We start from the raw sequence: 22,676 nt of genomic DNA on the forward strand, positions 1-22,676 counted from the left end.
TGTAGTGGTGCCTTCTTGGGGAAAACCCAACTTCTCAAGGAAAACTCATCAACTTAACAAAAAATTCCTGGAAATTTCCTTTACTACTTGTTGAAAAACCATGTAATCAATGCAGGAGAATTAGGATTCCAGGAGAAAAGGGGTCACACTGCCATCAGTGCAGCGAGGCCCTCCATCCTCTGTGAGGTGCAGTCGCTCTTCAGACATATTTTTCAGATGCTCAGGGCAGTTGGTGGCTCATTCCGTCCTTAGTAGTTTCTCTGCTTCCAGAAATTTCCTCTCCAGCTTTCTCGCTGGTGCTCCTTACTCTTTCCTCGGTCCTTTGCACGTTGGAAGGAGGGCTTCCTTTGAGGATGGACCTCTGGTTTTGCCCTCATGTCCTTCCCAAGCCCCACAACTCAGCTTCCTGACCGGCCAGCCTTCCCTCAGTGGCTGCTGACGTCTCAGCTTGTCCTGGAGCCACTTCCAGCCCCGCCTCCAGCCACACGGGACTTGTGAGGCAGGTGCCTTCCCACCGCCCCCTCCTCCCCCGTTCCAGCCATGCACCCAGCCCAAGTGCATGCTTCACACGGTGACAGGTGCTTCTGACATGTTGCTTCCTTTGCTCCTCTTGTGGCCTCAGCCTTTGTCCCGTCCTCCCAGAGCCCGGAATGTTCCACCTACGGTGCCAAGTGGCTCCTCTTGATGCCTTCACCCAAACCCAACGCCTGCACCACAGTGTCATTCGTATACCCTTTCATGTGAGATGCTCACTGCTTCACACCCGAGAAACTTCTTTCCTTAATAATTGGAAAGCGGCTCAGGACAGGGGTGGATCACACGCTTATACTAGTTCCTCAAACAGCAGCCCCGTGCACTACACACAGATGGCTAGTGATGAACGGGATTGAAAGAACGGATCTACATGCTTACTCAATGTCTGGTATCTTTATCCTTTGTGATTCTGGGGACAACCTTGTCTAATCTCATGGTGTTATGGGATATCTGAGGCTCAACTATCTCAACTGTCCTAGGATGGGTAGAACCGGGTGAGAGAGGAAATCAGAGAGAAGGAGGAACTGAGGCTATTCCTGGGGTGAAAAGTCTCTTGGGCTTTGTGAGCCTAGAAGCCGGAGGCTTTGTGGTCCTGGCATGGAGGACAGACTGCTGATCCCCAGAGTGATGCATGCGCACTCACCGCTGGCCCCTGAGCTCTGTGATTTGAGAACATCCACAAAGAACATCTCCTGTGATCTGAACCAGGATGGGGGATCCTGGCAAAGCCAGGGAAGTGGGTTTTCTTTACGTACAGCTCCACGTCAGGGAAGGTGCATATCTGGTGTCCCTTTGCCACGCCTGCCCCTCACGGAGCCCCAGTTAGGAAGACATGATGGTTGAGCAGGAGAAAAGGAAGGTGTCCCCAGTGGTTAGTTGTGTTTCCCTTTGTCAGAAGATAGCAACTGAGAGGAGACTCAAAGAGATCGGTGATATGTAGGGGCGCCTGGAGGGCTCCGTCGGTTCAGCGTCTGACTTTGGCTCAGGTCATATCTCATGGTCTGTGAGTCCGAGCCCCACATCGGGCTCTGCGCTGACCGCTCGGAGCCTGGAGCCTGCTTTGGATCCTGGGTCTCCCTCCCTCTCTGCCCCTTCCCCACTCATGCTCTGCCTCTCTCTCTGTCAAAAATAAATAAACATTAAAAAAAAGAGAGAGATCTGTGATATGTGGACAAAGATGACTTTTCCAAGTGATGAGTCACCACCACTGAGCTGTGGCCACTCTGTCAGAGCCATGTCCCGCCCTTTGTAGGGCTTCACGTTACAAAGCGTTTCATATTTTTCCCGTATTTACTTTACAGTAGGAAGCCAGACCCCGCCCCTGGCTTCCCCCATTCACGCCCTTCCCGCTCCCTTCTCCTTCCATGGGTCTGTTCACAGATCTATAACCTGGGCAGTTCCACTTGATTTCAAATAATCCTTATTAAATACTCAGTATTTGTTAGCCACTTGTATTTGTTTTTTAAGTTTCTTTCTTTCTGTCTGTCTTTCTTTCTTTCGCGGGGGGGAGAGTGTGAGTGAAGGGAGGGGCACAGTGAGAGGAAGACAGAATCCCAAGCAGGCTCCACACTGTCCACCCAGAGCCTGATGTCGGGCTCGATCTCATGACAGAGGGGCAGGCTGAGAGCGCCGTGGCGGTGAGGTGGATGCTGGCCTCAGCTCCGGCCGGGGCCACCACTCAGGGTCCTGCCTCCATGTGGGAGCAAGAGGCTGCCACGGCCTGACCTTCTCTTCCTCTTCTGATGAGGACCTCAGTCTTATGGGATTAAGGCCTCATCCTAGGACCTCATTTAACCTGAATGCCTTCCTCACGGGGCCCATTTCCAGATGCGGCCACGTGGGGGGTGGTTAGGACTTTCACGTGTGAATCTGGGGGGACACGGTTCCGTCCACAGCTTGCAGCGTGCTGGGGGAGAGAGTTGTCCAGGGTCCTGGGAGTGGCCTTGAAGGGGACAGAAGAATGACACAGTACAGCACATTCCACAGCTGCTGAGCTCACTTGAAAACGAGAGACAGTTAAAGCTGAACAAATATCTGGTCCGTTTCCCCTCAGGCTTGAGCCTAAGCGTAACGATGGGATATTTAGGTGCCCCGGCTCCGGAAGACAGAGACCTACCTGCCCACATCCGTACCTGTAGGAGGCGCCCTCCAGGGCAGGCAGCTCTGTGGCCCCCGGAGCCCCGACGGGAAGGCATGGCTTTCTGTGTGAAGTAACTCAGGGGCTGGGGGCACTCCACACCGCGGATCGTGTGCTGAAATGAGTCAGGGCATGTGGCGCTCCGGGGAGATCGTGGACACGGGGTGGCATCCACAGGGGCCCGAGCTCCCGCCGGGGCCCGGCACCCACTCGCCTCGTAGCCACAGGACGCATGGGTGCTGTTGAGTCTCCGTCCAGACCGCAGATGAAAACTCACAATCTGCAGACTCAGCAGGAACCCTCTGGGGTTTTCAGCCCCCAGCTGGGGAGTCAGCCGCCGGGACCAGCCATCCAAACCCCCGAGGTCAGAAGAAGAAATCGCAGTCACGGTGAGTCACAGGCCGGAAGCTGACTCAGGCGGGATCCCAGGAGCTCTGCCCAGGCCGGTGACCATGGGTGGCCATAGGGTGAGCGTGGCAGGCACGTGGGCTGGGGTACGGCTCCTGCTGAGGACCTGGGACAGAAGGACCCTCAGTGCTGTCTCTGGGCTCCTCCCTTAGGAGGTGAGCAGGTAGCCCTGGACACCCAGCTCTGGGGTCCCCGCCCGGCCCCCGGGAGAACTCCAGGGGGCCCTGCTCTGCCCCCCACTTGGAGTCTGGGAGTGTCTGAGCGTACGTGTAAGGGTTTCGCCAGGCATCGCCACGATGATCCTTCCAAACTCCCCAGGGCCCTCTTCCAATGGAAGGGAGCACTTCCCTCCCTTCCAGCCAGATGACACGGGCCTGGGTCCTGTTCTCAGGGCTGACCCACGACCTCCACTGAAGGATCGGTTTAATCGTAAGTGAAGCGGAAAGGCCAGCGCCTTAGAATTTCTGAGAAACCTGAAAAATCGAATGACTTTTTTTTTTTTTATGGATAATAAACCCAACTGCCAGAGAGGTGAAATGGCTTGCCCAAGGTCACACTGGGGGTCTTTGCTTCTAGGGCAAAGAGTCACCCCTGAGGGCAACTCCGCTCCATTCTGTCTGCTCACCGGAGAGAAGCTTCAGGCTGGGCAGGTCGAGGCCGCTGTCCCCGCCGCGAGCCGCAGGCTTCCCTCTTCGGCTTTAAGACAGGTGTCCAGACTCGGGGGCAGGTGGACGATCACAGAGCAACAGAGGAAAAGGGCAGGCGATGCTGACCCGCCAGTGGGCTCGGGCACCGGCCTTCCGGGACCCGCCCGCCCGCCTGCCGCCCAGGTGAGGCTGTCGGCGCCGACCCGGCTTTCGGCTCGAGGTAAGACCACGTTCCAGAATGGCTGCCTCTCCCCCCACCAGGCACCCAGGCTGCCCACGCCCAAGGGAACCAGCGTCGACGCATCTGAGCGTCCGGCACCGGGGGAGGCCACCCCTGACAAGGCAGGTTTTACTACGCTGCAAATTGCTCGTGTCTTCGGGAAGATGTCCTTTTAAAGGGCAGGATCCTGTACGGGGGAAGGGGCTGGTGAATTCCGTGGGTGACAGTGTGACATCTGGGACCCGGCAGAGGGAACGAGAGCCTCTAAGAACACTCTCTAAGGACCACCCGGGTGGCTCAGTCTAGTAAGTGTCTGGCCCTTGGTTTCAGCTCAGGTCATGATCTTGAAGTTGGTGAGTTCGAGCCCCACGTTGCTTGGGGTTCTCTGACTCCCTCTGTCTCCGCCCCTCCTACATGCCCACACTCTTTCTCTCAAAACGAATACATAAACTTAAAAGAAAAAGAATGCTCTTTAACTTCTACGGATACAAAATACATGTGGAAAACAGGCTGATTACTTTTCATGTTTCAAACGTAATTTGCTGAAATTAATGATATTCGATGTCGGGGCTGCTTTCTATTTGACCTTCAACCTCAGTCTCTTCCTACGATGTTTTCTTGTAAAGGATTTTGCAAACATTGCCGAATGAGGTGCCTTCTCTTATGTCTACGTGACAGCCGCCTTCCTTCCCGAGATAAAAGTCTGAAAAGCCAGGACGGAAGGAGAGGGCTCTCGAGGGGCCGGGAGTCTGTCCTGTGGCCCCGAGGGGCTCAGCGGCCGGACGGGCGCTCCCTCCCGGACTTAGGGTTGGACACCATTCCTGGTCGCCACCAGCCTTAAGGCGGCAGCCCATGCTTTTCTAGATTCCGCCTACAAGCGAGATTGCACAGCATCTGTCTTTCTCTGACTCGTGGCACGTAGCCTAACGCCCTCCAGCTGATCCACGTGGTTCCAAATAGTGGGATTCCCTTCTTTCTCATGGCTCAGAGTATTCCCTCGTGCGTGTAGACACCTCGTCTTTGTCCGCTCGCTCACCCATCCGTGGGTGCTTAGGTTGTTCACACGGCCCGGCTGCCGGGGATGGTGTTGCAATGAGAAAGGCCACCCCAGCCACTGGGAGAGGGGACTCCCGGTGTCCTCAAAGCAGACGACACAGATGCATGTCAGCGTCTAGCTGGCCGGTGCATTCCCCAGCTTCTCGCGAGGTCCCTGTGACTCCCGTCAGCCCAATCTTTGGTCACATCCACTCTCGCCCCAGGGATTCGTCAGCAGCTGGGTCAACGAGACCTCCAGGGTCCAGAACCCAGAGTGAGGAGGCCCCTCAGCTGTGGTTTCCAGGATCAGCTCTTCCTCACTCAGCCCTCAGTGTGGCCCCTAGAAAGGGTGGCAGTGAGTGATGGGCATCTGGGGACCCACTCATGCCTAGAATTTGGACATTTCCTATGAGGGCTCGTTGGGGGGGATCTTTCCCTCTGCACGGATTCTGACTTCATCCCCACGGGACCTGTGAACTCTGCACCGAGAACTCTCTTCCAGCTCCAAGTACGGAGATTATATTGGGAACAGACATTTTCAGGAGGAGCTAAGTCAGGTTGCTGAGAAAAATCCCACGCCCGTCACTCCTAAGGAGAGACTGTCCATCGGCTAGAATTTTCCAGGGCACTGGGGTGGGGGGTGGGTAGAGCAGGGTTCCAGACACGGAGTTGAAGATTCCAGTCCCTGTATGCATCTCCTGAGTCTGGGAGGCTCCCAGAGTTCCCAGCGGCAGACGTAGGTGCACTGACCTATAGCCCACCATGGCCGGCACGGGACGGATAGGGGGCTTCACAGGGGGCAGGCTGTGTGTGACGGGGAAGTCGGCGTATCCCCCCACGGTGGGGGGGCCAAGTGGGGTTCACACACACAGCGCCCACCTCTCTGCTTGGCATGAGCGATGCTAATTAATGTCAAGGCACATACCCCCTGAACCATTTTGTTGCTGAAATGGTGCTGATGAAGGTTCTGGTCAGGGACTAACGCGGGCGAAGATGGGAAGCGCCCTAACCCCTTCCAGGGCATGTGTGAGGCCAGGCTGGGGGACAGACCCAGAGCAGGACATGCCCAGGTTGACGGCTGCCCCCCTCTGGTCGGTCCTACCTCTTCGCTTGCTCACCGGCGTCGATCTCCCCCTCCCCTGCCCGTCCCTGTCCTTGTGACACATCGCTTTGATATTTCCCAATGGGACGTGACGTCCTGGAAGGTGAAGCCACGTCCGCCCGTTTTCGCGCCCTGCACCTGTCCAATGAAGGGTTACTGAAAACAGTAGAAGGGTTACTAGGAATCTGTTTGAAGGACACAGGTTCGGGGAGAGGCCCCATTGCCTTGGTGGGTCAGGGAGATTCCTGACGTTCGAATAAGCTGCCCGAGGCCCGCAGGATCCCAGCTCGGCGTCCTCTGGCTGTGGCACCAGCCAAAACCATACACATTTGCAATCCCGACTTCCTGTCTGTAGAACGGGTTTACGATTACTTCCCACACGGGTGGGCTCGTGTGCCAGCCGAGGCGGTATAGGTTTGCTGTGTTACATCGGCAGCTGGGGCTGTCTGCGAGCGGGGCCGGTTCCGGGAGCGAGCGGGGCCAGCCACGCCAGGAAACGCGCCTCTGACAGCGGATGTTCCCTGGTGCCCCATCAGGGCTGGTCTATCCCAGGCCCGGGGGGAGTGGTGTGCTGGTTAATTTCACACAGCGACTCGACTGAGCTACGGTTCCCACCCGTTTGGTCAAACGCGAGACTTGGTGTTGCGACGAAGATAGATTTCACAGGCGATTAACATTTAACGGCGAAATCAGTAGGCTCTGAGTGATCCAGATGGAGCCTCCATAACGTAGGTGGGCCTCACCCAATCAGTTGAAGGCCATAAGAACAAAGAGGGGGGTTTCCCTGAGCAGAAGGAATTCGGCCTCAAGACTGCGACTCTGCCTGCGTTCCCGCCTTCTGCCCTGCAAACTTTGGCTTTGCCAGCGCCCCCCATAATCATCAGGGAGCCAATTCCCTAACATAAAGTTCTCTTCTCTTCCTGTATAACACCTGTTGTTTCTGTTTCCCTAGAGACCGCTGCCTAATAAAGCAGGGAACACAGGGTCAAGGGTCACCCTTGAACGGACTGGGGCACCGCCCACCCCACACTGGCCACCTCCATCACCAGTCACCTGCCGTCTTCCCCAGAGCCTCCTCAGTGAGGGGCACTATGAGACCAGCTTCAGCACGTTCTGTTGGATTCCAGGGCCCCAGCTCTCTGTCCCTGGACCAGTTCCCCACCTCCGTGCCCGCCCGGGGATCTCAGGTGCAAAACTCGTGAGGAATCGTGAGCAGGTCAGAAGCAAGTGGTACAATATAAAATTTATTATAAAACTTCAGCAAATATAAATATCTCGGTGCCCATTCCGAATGGAGCTACAGCCTAGGAAAAGAGAACAGAAAGCAGCACCAGCAGCGGGCAGGGTGTCGGGGGCCCGCTGTGCACCTTTCAACCGGAAATGCTGGCCTTCTCTCCACCCGGTCTTGCAAAACCACCGCAACTCACGGAAAGAAGTTTAAAACCAGCACGACACACAGAAACGAGACCTGGGGTTCTGAGGGGTGCACGTCAGCTGGCGTCTGTCCGGGGAGGACCGACCACAACCTCATCAGGACAGCGGGGTTTGGGTGTCACGGGTCACCAGGCGGCTCTGGTAGAACCTGTAATTAATTCTATTGTTTTGGGAGAGAAACGCAGGAAGGAATGAGTTGAACAGAAAAACACTCACTTGTAAATACCTGGGAAGGACAGAACAGAGGATACAGAAGTCCTCTCCTCCAGCTCAGGAGTCTGAAAGGGAGGGAAGCACCTTAGCACGATTTCATGTCTCCTGTTTCCAGGGCAAAGTCTGTGATGGGGACACAGAGTCGGGAGCCCGGCCTCTCCCCGGCAGGGCGGCACCCCTCAGAGGCGACACCCAGCTCTCGTCCCAGCAGCGGGTCCCAGCAAAGAGAAGCTCGCTGCTGGGGCAGGCCGAGGCGGCCCTGGGGACACCGCCCGGGAGCTGTCCCCGCCAGCTGCTTCTCCAGAGGGAGGTCGGTTGTTCCAGACCTTGGGAAGGGGCCTCCTCGGCGGGAGGGAGGCCGGCATGCCTAGGGGCAGAATTTCTTCACTTATTCCTAATTCCACGGCCTTTCCTTCTTTTTCCAAAGCACCACACATTTAGCGTTTACCAAGTTCAGCTCCTTCCGTCTTTTTGACCTGATTCAGCTGGAGCACAAGGGGGAGTGGGCATCACTGTGGGTCTGCAGCGTGGGCCTCCTGCCTGCCTCCATGCTTCAACCGAAAACTTGTGTGCGCGTGTGCCCATGCATGCATTCAGACCCACGATGTGCACACACACACACACACGCACGCGTGCGTGCACGCACACTCTGTCCCGACAGATGGCTGAACACAGTTCTCCCAGCTTCGATCTCCTCTGGCCGAGTTCCGATGCACACCGCACAGCTGATGGGGGCTGAAGACGCAGCACCCCTCGCCTTCTCCGCCCTGGAAGGGGCCCCCCGGGCCTCACAGGTTGGACGCAGAGCAGGTCTTGCAGCACCGCTCGCCGTAGAACTGGTGGCTGCACATCCCCTGCCGGGGCGCCAGGGGGCACCAGGGGAAGTGGTCTCGGCAGGCGTGGTCTGAAAAGCAGCAGATGCCGCGTTAGCTGGTGTCCCGGGGCGGGGGGGGGGGGGGTCCCACGGGCGCTGAAGCTGCTGAGGGCATCCCTGCAGGGGACACTCACCGTGAGCCATTTTGGGGCAAATGGGAGGCGGGCATGGGAAGCGGGGAATGGCGTAGCAGGTACCCCACGTCTCAGGCCCACTAGGAACCGCTCCGGAAACCTGACAGCGCCACCCCCGAAAAGCCAGGGCCAAGCTGAGGGGCCCGGACACTCACCTTTCTTCTCTGGGATGGGGCAGAAGTGGGTGTTGCAGGCCAGGGAGGCTGCGGGCTTCTGGTGCACGAAGCAGCCTGGGGCCGGCCGGCCGCCCGCCAGGCACTGCACGGCCCTCGTCTGCACGCCACCCCCACAGCTGGCCGTGCACTGCGGGAAACAGGTGCACAGCAGTCACCCACGGACGCCGGACCGGGCCACCCTCCCTTCCAGGCTTCCCCCTGCACCCAGATCCCCGGCGACTGTGGGGGGCTGACCAGATTCTGGATTAACCCCAGGCGTGGACACAGGAGACAAGGGTCTGGAGCTCTAAAACAGCCTTGAGCTGTGCATGGTCTTAGAACACAAGGAAACTGGTGCCTATCTGGGGGTACCAGGAGGTCCCCGGGGCCTGCCCAGGTGACGGGTCAGGCATCAGAAACAGTTGCCCTACACAGACTGCAATCACCAAGGCACCTTTTCTGGGGCTCTTTCCTGGGAAAAACTTGACAGGCCAACTACCCCAGAGGCTCGAGAAAACCAAGCCCAAATCCCCGGACTCTGGATGCCTGCTTGGAAGCGGTGGACCAGTAGCCCGGATTCGAGGGCATCCTCCTGAGGGCGTTGTTCTGAAACACGTAGGCCCTGCCACCCGAAGGCAACCGAGCACAGCAGAGCCAGGAGGAGCCTCGTGTTGGGCTCGCCCTTCACCAGCCGGCCGGACGCATACCCCACCGACTACGAGAGCGGGTCCATCTGAGCTCAACTGGGCGCAAGAAGTCAGGGGATGGGCGACCAGGGGGACAGAGCAACCAACGCCAGCAGCAGCACGTCCGTCCAAAAGGAGAGCTGTCTGATGTCTCGCCTGAATTATGTAGATTGTGCTCAAACAAGGCTCCTGGTTCAAAAGTGTCCAGAACGCAGCCGACGAAGGAGCACCTACAAGAAGACGGGGTCAGATGACACCGGGGATGCCTGGGGTGGGCGAGCCAGACGGTTGCTGTGAAATGCAAGGACAGATCCGTGCAGCACCGGGGCGCGCACGACACGGGCTGCTGGCCGAAACGCACGAGACTGCAAGCCGGGGGCCGTTCAAGTCAGCGAGCCCCGGGGCTGGTTTTCCAGAGCTGAGGTCAGCTTGCAAGTGAGAAGCTAGCGGTCTCCTGCTTCCTTCCGGGGACGTGCTGTGAGCAAAGGCTCCGTCGAGGTGGCTTTTTTCAAACCCCCTGGGGTAGGCGCTCTCATGGCGGGGGTCAACATCTTTGTGGATCCAGAGTCCTGAAAAGTCTGACGCTGGGGGGCTCGTTCTTTCTCGTCTCTTCTCTTCCCCTCTTTAGGTAAAGGCTGGCCGGGCCCCTGGCGGGGAAGAGCTGGGCTCCAGCCGATAAGCACGTGGGGCTGGAATATTTCGGTGAGGTTCACCCCCTTCGCTTCAAAAACCAACCTCAGCGACAGCCGTCAACAGCTCAGACTCAATACACGACTACAGCAACCGGAATAAAACGTCACGGGCGGGTTCGTGTCCGGTTTCCGAATTATCAGGCCCATCCACGACGGAGACAGATGTTCCTCGCTGCCTGTGACGTCCGTCTGAGCGTTCGGCACCGCCACACCTCTGGTCTTTGCGCTTCGCACTCTAGGGCCTTCGGAGCCCCTCCCGGCTGTGCCGTAGGGTTCACGCTGGCCACGTGTGTCCGCGTCTGTGCGCGCCCACTACCTCTCTGCCGAGAGCGGAGTTCTTGTCATCGGCAGCACGGCGCGGGGCTCCCTCCGGTCCCGCTAATGACGCGTCTAAACCGAGAAGCGAGAGATCTGGCCATCGTCTTTGTCACGGAAACGGTGCTGAAATCGTTAGGAAGGGAGTGGATGCTTTGTCATCGACTCCTGCGTTCACAAATAGGGGTCCCTCAGCTCCCAGGTGCCAGGCGCTGATCTAGGTGCCAGGGACCGAGCGGTGGACACAGGTGAGTCTCAGGATGTAACGTCCCGACTCGAGCCGAGGTCCTTCACACTCAGGGAAACAGACCCTGGAACCTGGACGGCAAAGTCAACGCTGATGGCGTCTTCCTCAGCCCCATGAGGTTTAGCTTGCGCATTTGAGGCGATTCTTCCCGCTGACGGCGGGACGCCGTGCTGCACGGCCACCTGCGCTTGTCTGTCAACCTACACGTGACCACAACTGCGGCAGACATCTGTCCGGACCCCCGGCTGCTGGCTCCAACCCCCCAGCAACGGTTCTCAAACTTGAGTCTGCATGTAAGTCACCTGCTGGCCCCACCCCCAATCTCGAACGTCAACAGCCTGGGGGGAATGAGAACCTACATTTCTTTTTTGTTTTTTAATATTTTTAATGTTTATTTGTGTTTTAGAGAGAGAGACACAGAGGGAGACACAGAATCCAAAGCAGACTTTAGACTCCAAGCTGTCAGCACAGAGTCTGAGGCGGGGCTCGAACTCATGAACTGTGAGATCACGACCTGAGCCGAAGTCCTGACGCTTAACTGACTGAGCCGCCCAGGCGGCCCGAGCACCTGCATTTCTAGCCACGGTGCTGCAGTGCGGGCTGGGTCACGTTTGGAGAGCCACCGCTCTAGGTGATCAGGACCCTGTTGGCCAAGGCCCTTTCTTCTTGTGTTTCCATTTCGGAGCCGACTCAAGTCACGTCCAAGTCTGATGAGAGCGTGTGCAGAGCTGGTGTGCGGCCCGACGTGACCAGGGGAGCTGCAGGCTCATAAAGGGGCCTCTGTGGTCACCGAGAGCCACATGCCCTGCTCCCCACCCAGCCCGGCCTGCCCGGCTTACTTCTGCCCCCCTTCCAGGGTCCCTGCTGCAGACTCGCGGAGGGCCCGGTGCCCTGACTCCAGAGAAGCCTCGGGTGGGCTTAGAGCCCTTGTGGGGCAGAGCCCTTGTGGCTCTGCAATGTTCGCAGCGGTGTTTCTTCAAGGTCGCGCCTCTTACCGATGCCAAAACTCCGCAGGGACCAGGGCGCCTGGCACGTGGGCCATTCTGTGTCCGTCTGCTGAGGGGACACTGAGGCAGCTCCTGCTTCCGGTGCGGGTGGGCACAGAATGGGAAGCAGGCACATCGCCCTCTGTGGGGCGTCCCTGGGCTGGTCGCTCCACCGTCCCCAGCTCTTCCCGGTCCCCTGGACCCCGTCCCTCAGCTCTGTACACCTGCCTCCCTCCCCCGGGGCCGGCGGCCACTCACAGGTGCGCCGGAACTCTTTCCAAGACCGCCCAACTAGACTAGGGGACTCGGCTGTGGGGAAGTCAATGCCGGGTCCAGGGGGACGGTCCCCCCACCGCGAGGTCAGCAGGCTGGGTCTTCTTGTCACTCCAGGATGAAACAACCTCCCCGAAAGTGACGGCCTCTTCCCGTGTGTCAGTCTCCTGCTTCCGGGGGTCTGACTGCAGGACCCGCTAAGCACATGTTTCCAGAGCACCGTAATCCTGGAAAGCCTCTCCCTTTTGGGTTTCTTCTGTTTCGGCAACAGCCCCTGAGTTTTCAGGGACATTCCGTACCAGACACACAGCATACGCCCTGACAGACGACTGGGGCAAACTGATCCGGACCCCTGGTCATTCTCAAAAAATCCAGACAGATGCATTTTCACAATAACGTCTGGCTCTGGGTGTGTTTTAAATTACAAGGATCACTCTTCCTTTGTGCCATTGGCCTCGATGGAAAAAGGCTGGTGATGCCTGCCGACCGGTAGCTCGAGGCGGATACTCTGGCTGGCTTTATCCCAAGGCACATTCCTGCCCCCACGTTCACGAGCACCACGAGCACCACAGGGCGTCCCGCTGGCCAGGGCTCAGGTCCAGAGTCAGGGACAGCAAGTGAACAAATCCACCATAATGCCTGAGATCTCACACCTTCCTTTTCCCATCGTGACACCCCTCCTGGGAGACGCTCCTCCCGTGTCCCCCTCCTGGCTGGGTGCTCCCTCTCCGAGCCTGCAGCCTCTGCCCCCCCCCCCCACCCGATCACTCACCACTGTCCCAGAGAGCGGGTCTACTCGGGTCAAGACGGGCTAGCGCAGCCTCAACAGCCTCGTCACCACAACCTCTGCTCTGAACACAAACGGAGCAGGGAATTTTTGTACAAATCTAGTGGCTTGCAAATACAGACTCCCTCCGACTCAGGCAGTGCATACTGTGACCCTATCCGGTAATGTCAGCAAGAAGGTCCCTGATCCCTGTGCACCACCCAGGACTGGAAGACGAAGAGAACAGAGGAGCAGCGAATTCTTAGAGGTGGGCAGGCGACTGGATGTCGGGGTGCAAGGAGCCTGTGCATTCTGTGTGTACCTGTGTGTGCGCATGCCTGTGTGTGTACCTGTGTGCGTGCATGCCTGTCTGTGCGGGTATGAGTCTGTGTGTGTACATGTCCGTGTCTGCGTGCCTGTGTGTGTATCTGTGTGCGTGCATGCCTGTCTGTGTGGGTATGAGTCTGTGTGTGTACATGTCCGTGTCTGCGTGCCTGTGTGTGTATCTGTGTGCGTGCATGCCTGTCTGTGTGGGTATGAGTCTGTGTGTGTACATGTCCGTGTCTGCGTGCCTGTGTGTGTACCTGTGTGTGTGTGTGCCTATTGCTTGTGTACATGTGCACGCCCACGTGCATGTACGTGTGTTTGCCACAACTTTTTTTTTTATTTAAAAAATTTAAAAACATTTTTAACATTTATTTTTGAGAGAGAGAGACAGAGTGCGAGCAAGGGAGGGGCAGAGAGAGAGGGAGACACAGAATCCGAAGCCGGCTCCAGGGTCTGAGCTGTCAGCACAGAGCCCGACACGGGGCTCAAACTCATGAACCGTGAGATCGTGACCTGAGCCGAAGTGGGACGCTCAACCGACTGAGCCACCCAGGCGCCCCTGATACAACTTTAATATTCCTGATGGAAAACCATATTGATTGATCATCAGTGACATGGCCCCTTGCCCCCCAGAGCCTATGGGTTTCCAGGTCAATTGTGCATCCCTGGCACAAGCCAGGCCCCCCACCCCATCCCAGAGGACACACTCCCATCTCTGTCATATAGCATCAGACAGTCCAACAGGTGTTCACACGTAAGCCATTCCCAGACCAAATCAGCATGGGAACCGCCTGACCCTAAAGCCCAGGTGACCAAAATGACTGAAGTCCGTCCTACTAGGTAACCTTCCATGAAATGTGATGATAAGCAAAGCCATTTAAATCAACAGAAAGCCTGAAGATCACGTGATAGAAACCACGAGCTTGCAAGGGTTACAAGAACGAGCCTGTCGGGGGCAGCGTTCAGCCAAGCACTGGCCATCCCTCACGGCCGACGATTCCCCACCATTTGAGGGCACAGTCTTGAGTGCCAGTGCTTACAACACATAAAACCCCTTGAGTTATTACTCCCAAGAAGGAACATTCTCAGAACATAATAGATGAATCACCCTGGATAAAAGGCTCAGGCAGCTTATGATAAAAATGACTTATTAGACAAGCACACTGAACATTTCAGACTGGAAAAAGCTAAGCAGGATGTATTTTCGGCTTTAGGTTTTGGGGTAAATGAAATGACGAGGAACCTCGGTTTTCTGAATTTCCCCGCGGTCTCCGAATGGGCACAGCGGGGTGAATGCTGGCGTGGCCGGAGGCTAGGAGCCACTGGAGCCACAGGAAGGAGACTCGGGGTCCCTGTTGACAGAAGGACAGTGGTCTCGGGGACCACCTCTGTGTGTCTCTGACCCATACCTCCCCCTCCCAAGGGACAGAGAAAGTGAGGCCTCTGCCCCAGAAACAACTTCACTCAGCTTGTCCGCTCGGCTCTTGCTTGATCGAAGTGGAAAGACCACGCACCCACAAGAAGATCAACGGGGGCCGCCTGGGAAAATGCTGTAGTTATTGGTACTTTTTGTCCATTTAAAATAGAAAATGCTTGAGAAGGATAGCGTTCTCAATGTCGCCTGCTCCAATAATTTCAACTAAATCATTTCTCATTTAAATACTTTTAGGAGGGGGGTTCATAGATTTCTAAACGCAAGAGCTATTTCAGGTTTGAAGACCCACAGAACCAGACGCTGGACCACGACGCGTCAGGGGTTCCGCGTGGGGGGCGCCCAGAGGCTGGTGGCCACCCCACATCCTTCACCCTCCTTCCTTCTGTCTCCTCTACCTTTGTATCTCTTCAGAAAGAGGAGGGAGGCCAAGACAGGCTGCCATGTGCAAATTAGAAAGAGCTCACTCCTCTGGCCAGGCCAAAAGATGAATCAGAAAACACTCCCTGCCCCTGCTCATGGGGACGATGGACTGAGCGAGAGCCCCTCTCTCCCGGGCAGAGCAGCAGAGAACAGAGTCCTCGGGGTTTGGCCAGTGGGAGTGGCTCAGGATGTCTCAGCCCCACACACCCCTCGGGCCTGGGTGCCCCCTGAGCCAAGAGCAGAAATACCAGCAGGAGAAGAAGGATGAGGGGACCTGGGACAGGCAGGGATCCGAGATAAAGGCTGGCGGGCAGAACCACACGCAGAAAGGAGAGCCGAGCCCCAAGGTGAGGGTTACCAGGAACCCAGAGTGGGAAACAGAATAAAGAGGGGGTGACCACTGTAACGGCAGGATTCTTCCCTAAAGTCAAAGGCAGTGTGGAAGGAGTAAGGGGGGGTGGTGCCAGCACGGAGGAGCTCCGTCGGCCTGGGCTGGCCTCGCCTGAGGGTCCAGGCAGGCCAGGACAGTGCAGCGCGCCGGACCCCCTTCCCACGTGCACGGCCTCGGGGTTACCCGGGTAGAACCCGCAGTCACCGACTTCCTCCAGAGCTCGTCCTTGGTCCCCGTTCACACTCACCTCTGGGGAAGTCTGCCCAGCTTTTGCATAAAACGAAAGCATGATGTTTGCCTACACTTAAGTGGGTGACGGCTTCGAACAAGGCCCACGTGCCCTAAAAGGGTCAGTGACATTTGGAGCCCGGCCTCGGAAAGCTGCGCCCGCACCCAGGAACCTGGGCGTCGCACCTGCTCTGGAGAGAAGGGTCGGGGCCCGGCTCTGGGGGTTGGGGGGCACCCTTTGCAGATGTGCGCCCGCCTACGCCAGCGGCCCACCCCCCAGGGCGGGAGGCGCGGTCACGTAGCGTCGCCCTACCTGAGACCAGGGCGAGGCAAACCAGCTGGCCCGAGGCGGGCCCGCGGCTGCGTGCGGGGGGTGCCTGGGACAGGGAAACGGGGCGCAGGCTCGCTCTAGCTCCACGCTCGGCCGCGGCAAGTGCAAGCACTTCTTTGAGGCCAGCTCTCGGTACTTCCCAGAAACGTGCTTTTCAGCACACTTCAAGAATCTTCTCTGTGTTCCTCGTTCACACGTAACAGAGCACTAAAAATAAAGCAAAAGCCGTGAGCGAACAATATTTCTTTGGTGGCGGCTTTTCGCTACGATCGGTGAGTCAAACTGTCTTCGGATTATATCCGCTTGAGCATTTATGTAACTGTGAAAACTGAGATTTATTGGACCTTGGCATTTTAAAAAGGCATTACGGTGTATCTCGTGGAGAGGAGGATGTGAAGGCACAGCGTTCGGGGGCCGGAGGAGGGGCAGGGCAGACAGAAACCATGAAGGGAGGAATTCTGAAGCTATCGTTTCATGAGAAGATAACACGTTGGGTTGCACCCAATACTGGAACGTGCGGAAACGTAATACAGTGCCTGCCCCCAAAGCAGGGGACCCCCGGGGCTCACGAGTGTGCCTCAGAAAGCCAAGAGAAGGCGGCAAGTCTGCTTGGGGCACAAATGCGATCTCTCCCGGTCAGGGGGTGCTCTGAGCCCGGGGCAGACGGCGCACAGCGGGCTGAGATGAGCGATCCGGGGTCACTGGGTCTCCGGAGAGAAATCCCCATCCCCCGCGATGAGGCCCAGAGCTGGCGAGTGGGGGACGCTGTGCTGGGCGTGTGACTCCACCCGGGCTCAGCGTGTGCAGATCACATCAGCGCAGGGGCCCGGGTTCCGGCCTCACACTCGCGCTCACGCTGACAGGTGTGTGCCTGTGTGTTTCCTGTACTTCGGGAGCCCGTGCCCTGTGTGGAGCTCAGTCTCCAGGGGGGAGACTTTCTACCGGGTGGCTTCCTTCCTGTGGGCTCGGCCTTCAGGGGCACGCACAGAACATGCAGTCAGTCCTAGGAGAGTCTAGGCTCCCAGGTGAGAGAGAACCCGAGGCCCGGCTGGATCCATTCTCTGTCCTCCTGAGCAAGGTCATTCGAGGTGTGGGTGGGAATGAGCCCAGCTGGCCCGAGGAGCCCGGGACAGGGGAGCTGCTCCGGGATTAGTCTCTCAGTACCCTGCGCGGGGGTGACGCTGCAATTCCGTGGGCTGCTCTCTTTCTGGTGTCCTTTTTGACCCTAGTGACGCCTACACGTCTGGGTTGAGGCACAGGGAGATTAAGGAGCTGCCACCACCCTCAGGGAGCCCCTGGGTGCCCGCGGCACAGGTGTAGGGGCCTGGCAGGGGGCCCTTCCCAACACCCCCTCCCCAGGGTCGGAGGCTGCGCCGGGCACCCTCACGTGGGGTCACGCCACCGTCAACACTCACGTTCCCACCTGTTAGCGTTCGGCACACCGACAACACATCAATTCCTGCAAAACCAACATGAGCAGTTTCCTCCCCAAGTGCGGCAACTGCTCACGGAAACGGCTCAGGAAATGGTCCTCGTCTCTTCCCAGGGCAGTCGCCTTCTTCCCGCCCTGCACTACAGGGACACGGCCCCAGGAATGGCTACGGCTGCCCTGGGGCTCGGTGGGTCCCCAGGACCCCGTCAGCGTGACGAGCGTCCCCAACCCGTCCTGGCCTCGAGACGGGGTGGGTGATGGCCCCGTGGATGCCGCTGGGCGAGCGGTTCGAAGGGCGTGATCGGAGAGTCCCCGACGTGCCAAGGAGGGGAGACCGGAGCCCCAAAGGGTGGCCTGAGCTGGAGAACCCAGACCCGGAGGAAGAGGAGCGGGGAGCAGTGAGAGCAGGGGAGGGGACAGCTGGTCGACCCGGTGCCGAGTGCCCCGGCTCCAGGAGCACCCACCTGGGACCAGGCGGACACCAGCCATTGCAGCTTCTTGTGCTTGTGGCAGCGCTTAAGCAGACAGACTTCGTGAGTCCTAGGCTTGGGCTCGGAGCTGCAGACCCCGTCCGGCAGCAGCTGCGGCCTGGCCACGGGGCTGGTGCTCTTACAGGCCACGGACCTCTTCCTCCACCCCTTCCCGCAGGTCCGGGAGCACTGTGGGAAGAAAAGGGGCCGAGTCCCAGCGAGGCGTCCGTCGGACCCACCCTGACCCCCCCCCCCCCCGCAAGGTCCAACCCAGCTCCGCGATCGGCAGGAGGGGACCCAGCCGCCGCCCCCCACACCAGCCCGGCCCCAGTTACCTCCGCCCAGGGCCCCGCGCTCCAAGCGGGCGGGCAGCTCCGAGGCTGGCAGGCCTGTCTGCTGGACGGCATGGGCTGCGGACACAGGCTGGCCGCCACCCGCTCGGACGCGAAGCGTGCCCGTCGCGTGCACTGGACGAGGCGGCTCTGGGTGCCCCCACCGCAAGGCTGGCTGCACGTGCTCCAGTTCCCCACGGACCAGCTGGGAGGGGACAACGGCACCTCGGTGAGGGGCGCCGCCCGTGCGGGAGACACGGCCGCGCCAATCCCACCCACGGCCCACAGGCACACCGTTGTTTCCAGTCGGCAGCTCGGCAGCCTCTCCGGTCCCTGCTGCCTCTCACCTTCCCGATTAGCCCTCCTGCCTGTGTTTCTCTCCTCCCCTGCTTTCAGTTCACCGGCACAGTGCTCTCTCCTCCCCTCTCGCTGGTTTTTAGCTGGGACACTTCAGGCACGTGCAAAAGGAAGGCCCTCTGTGTCCCCATCCACCCGCCTTCAATGATCATCAACTTACACCTCCAAACCCTGCAGCACGTTGACAAAAATTCCGGATGCATGTGGATTTCAATTGCATCTCTGCAAGATGCACTCTTTGCTGTTGTTTCTAATTTTTTTTAACTTTATTTTGACAGAGAGAGAGAGACAGAGAGAGACAGAGACAGAGAGAGAGAGCACGAGTAGGATAGGGGACAGAGGGAGGGAGAGACAGAATCCCAAGCAGGTTTCACACTCAGTGCAGAGCTCAATGCGGGGCTCGAACTCACAAACTGTGAGAGCATGACCTGAGCTGAAATCAAGAGTCAGAGGCCCAACTGACTGAGCGACCCAGGCACCCCGAGGATTCTTTGGTTTTTATTTTTTTTTAACTTTTTTAAATGTTTTTATTTATTTTTGAAGGAGAGAGAGAGACAGAGCATGAGCCGGGGAGAAGCAGAGAGAGAGGGAGACACAGAATTCGAAGCAGGCTCCAGGCTCCGAGCTGTCAGCACAGAGCCTGATGTGGGGCTCGAACTCACGAGCCATGAGATCATGACCTGAGCCGAAGTCGGACGCTTAACCGACTGAGCCACCCAGGCGCCCCTGTTTGGTTTTGAAAACATAACCATAATACCTTCGTGGCACATAAAACATTAACGCGATCCCTTACTATCATTAAATATTCAGTGTTTCCTTGCCAACCATGTCATAAATGTCCTAACTTGTTAATCTGCTTGGTGGAATCCAGACAGAGTCGGTCGGCACTTTGCAACTGGCTGGTATGTCTTTCTTCTCTTTTAGTCTATTGGTTCTTTCTTAATGTATTTTTCTATTGGATTGATTGGTTTTAGACACGATACCGCTTGCCTTGCTGAGTCTCCATAGTGGCTTCTGATGATTGCAGGAGTCCCCAAATTACATCTCTGTGGTTTCACTTAACATGTTCTTCCGTCCTCTGTCCTTCCTGTAACTTAGCAGCTGGATCCAAAGGCTTGATTGGACTTAGGTTCTATTTATTTATGTATGCATTTTTTGTGAGAAGACTTCAGACGTGAGAACTTCCCAGTAGGAGGCCCATAAGGCCTGGTCATCTTTCTTTCAATTTGATAGACGCTGTCGAGAATGTTCTCCCTGAAAGCAAGTTTTTTTTTTTTCTTTTCTGATTCTAGAAGTATTTCTTGTTGATGTGTATGTCGGTGGGTGATGGAGGGGGGATGGAGGTGGGTCCAGGCTCAGCTGGGGCGCCGCTACTGGGTCTCAGATAATCCCGCGAATGTCTACGAAGCCACCCACTGGCTTTGAACCAGCCCATCTGCAGGAGGGCCTAAGATGCACGCTCCAGGTGGGGGGTCATCTGAGGCAGGAGGGGCAGGAGAGGAAATGTGGCTCAGAGACCAGGGTTTGTACGGCGAGAAGGCAGCCATCTGGCCTCTGAGAGGACACGATGACTCTCACTCCTAGTTTCTTCCGTTCAGGGTGTTCAGGCAAAACTTGGAAATTTTGCAGGTAACTCTGAGGCCCGGTGGGCTCCACATTGGCTCTATGAGCCTCCTCCCACAGACTGTACCCCGACAGTCACACGTGAGTCCAGCAGAAGCCAAGAACGCTTGGGGGAGAGCTCGTGAGACGCCTCTCAGAAACACCCCGTATCAATGCGAGAGGCTCTGTGAGGACTCCAGCTGGGGACCCAGCTGATGCAGACAGAGACACAGCGTGGAAGATGGGGACTGTCCAGAGGGGACCCCTGGGATTATCCCTCACACTCATTTCTTCAGGGTCGCTCCCTCTCTCTCCGAATATGGCGTACGTTTAAACAATTCTATGTTTTTGGTTTATTTATTTTGAGAGAAGGAGCGAAAGCAGGGGAGGGGAGACACAGAATCTGAAGCAGGCTCCAGGGTCCGAGCTGTGAACGCAGAGCCTGATGCAGGGCTTGAACCTATGAACCATGAGATCATGAACTGAGTTGAAGTCAGTTGCTTAACAGACTGAGCCACCCAGGCACCCCCATTTTTTTAAAGCATAGGTAAGGGCAGGCAATATATGCAACTTAAAAATTTTTTTTTGATGTTTATTTATTTTTGAGAGAGACAAACAGAGAGCGCGCAGGGGAGGGGCAGAGAGAGAGAGAGGAAAACACAGGATCCGAAGCAGGATCCAGGCTCTCAGCTGTCAGCACGGAGCCTGTCACGGGGCTTGAACCCATGAACTGTGAGATCATGACTTAAGCCAAAGTTGGACGCTTAACCGACTGAGCGACCCAGGCGCCCCACACACAACTTTTAAATTCGGCGTTTTAAAAATTCAATGTCCAAAACAAGCATTTTGCTTACACTGCAAAGCCTCTGTGAGCATATTTTCAGTCTCTCATGTTTCACTCTGTGGACCGAGGTGCAGGCCCATCTAAGGAAGGTAACAAAGGCTCCCTGCTCCAGGACGCCCATGGGCACCAAGAAGCCTTACCAGTTCTGGGGCGCCGTGCCTGTCAACACATCTGAGCAGAACGACCAGGACTTTTCCTCACGCTCTCAGAGGGGCCATGACCCAAACACTCTTCGAGCCAATGCCTGGACTCTTGGGAAAGTTGTCAGGACAGATTAGGCGTTAGGCTGATGGGATGCGGAAGGGGTCCCACCCCGGGGCTGGCGCCTGTGGCCGGCTCGTACTATCCCGGTTTTACCTACCTTCGCCTGGAGAAGGCCTGAACTATTTTATACCTAGTGTTTCTCCTCAGCGTCTTCTACTGTGTTGCTAAGAAAATTGCAAAGAACTGCAATGCAAAGTTGGAGTCACCTAAAAAGAAACGGTTGGGTCTGTGGGAATTGTTCTATATCAACCGTGGGAATGTTTTCATTCTTCAGTGTCAACGAGATAACTGTGTTTCATTTCATGTTAAGCCACGGAAGCTCAGCATCCTCGTTGTGAAAATTCCATTTCCAGCCCCATGGCTGTGATGGGTTTGCACTGGGAGCCTCCAGCTGCTTCTCCGTCGCCTCCCCCCATTTCCTCCATGCGCTCTCCCAACCCTGCAGGCCTTATAAATTGTAATTGGTGCATCCACACTGGGGCCGCCAAGATGTCTTGGCCGCTCTCAGGCTTTTCACACCAGCTCGTTAAGTCTTCTGTCTCCGCCATCTTAAGTCGTTCCAACTGGGTTCATCCATCCTCTGCCCTTCTCTTCACTACACGTCATTAAGAAATCCTCCCGAACAAAGATCAACTCACGCAGCGTCTGGAAACGTCAGGTGCCTGTTTTGGTTCACAGGCAGAGCTCTGGGGACGTGTCTTGATTTCAGCTCAAGAAAGAGTCAGAATCCACGCAAGCTTCTGTGCTGTCTGTGGGTTCCGCGAGCAGAGGCGAAGGTATGCCTGGTCGCTAACCAGTGGCCGTGCCCGGCCGGCTTCGTTCTGTTCTTCCCAAGTCCACCAACCAGAACAAAGCAGGTAGCCGGTATTCCCCGAATCAGCCGGCCTTCCCAGGCAGGACCCGGAGGACGCCGGTGCCCAGCCGCCACGGTACCTCCCCACTGAGGGCTCCCCGGCAGGGCACACCTTCCCGGCTCCCACTGGCGCTGGAGGAAGTGATACAATTTACAGCTGCTGCTCAGCAGTTCAGTCCGGGACCCCTGGAACCATCTGTTCAACGGTCGGGCCCCCTAACTATCAACAGCCATGACTCGTTTCAGAATAACATGACTTTCTCGTCTCCATTAAAAAAATAATCACGACATTTTGGTTTCGGTAATTTAATCTTTCCTTTGAAAATGCAAATTCCCAGCAACGGTATTTGAGGCAGCTCCCGGGAGGCCACGGGGTCTTAACGGCCCCTGGGACTCGGAGGCCGCGGCAACAGGGACCACAGGGCCCACTGTTCACCGCCGGGCCCCAGCCAGGGCCACCCCGGGGCTGTCACCGACTTCGCATCAGGAAGGCTCGCAGACAGCAGACAACTGCTAGCTTCGTTTCAGGAGT

General features: G+C 57.1%; 1 protein-coding gene across 1 annotated transcript in view; it reads right to left on the bottom strand.

The window, feature by feature from the left end:
- Positions 1-7,306: 7,306 nt before the first annotated feature.
- Positions 7,307-22,676, bottom strand: part of ADAMTS16 (ADAM metallopeptidase with thrombospondin type 1 motif 16) — a 161,608-nt gene continuing 146,238 nt past the window's right edge. The window contains exons 19-23 of the mRNA XM_023239735.2: positions 18,228-18,429; positions 17,887-18,081; positions 15,973-16,197; positions 8,894-9,041; positions 7,307-8,634 (exon numbers count right to left, since the gene is read on the bottom strand). Of these exons, the coding sequence (XP_023095503.2) occupies positions 8,519-8,634; positions 8,894-9,041; positions 15,973-16,197; positions 17,887-18,081; positions 18,228-18,429 (886 nt within the window). The 3' untranslated portion in view covers positions 7,307-8,518. The remainder of the gene's footprint in view (positions 8,635-8,893; positions 9,042-15,972; positions 16,198-17,886; positions 18,082-18,227; positions 18,430-22,676) is intronic.

Source organism: Felis catus, chromosome A1 (assembly GCF_018350175.1).
Source record: "Felis catus isolate Fca126 chromosome A1, F.catus_Fca126_mat1.0, whole genome shotgun sequence".
In the NCBI taxonomy this organism is placed as follows: domain Eukaryota; kingdom Metazoa; phylum Chordata; class Mammalia; order Carnivora; family Felidae; genus Felis; species Felis catus.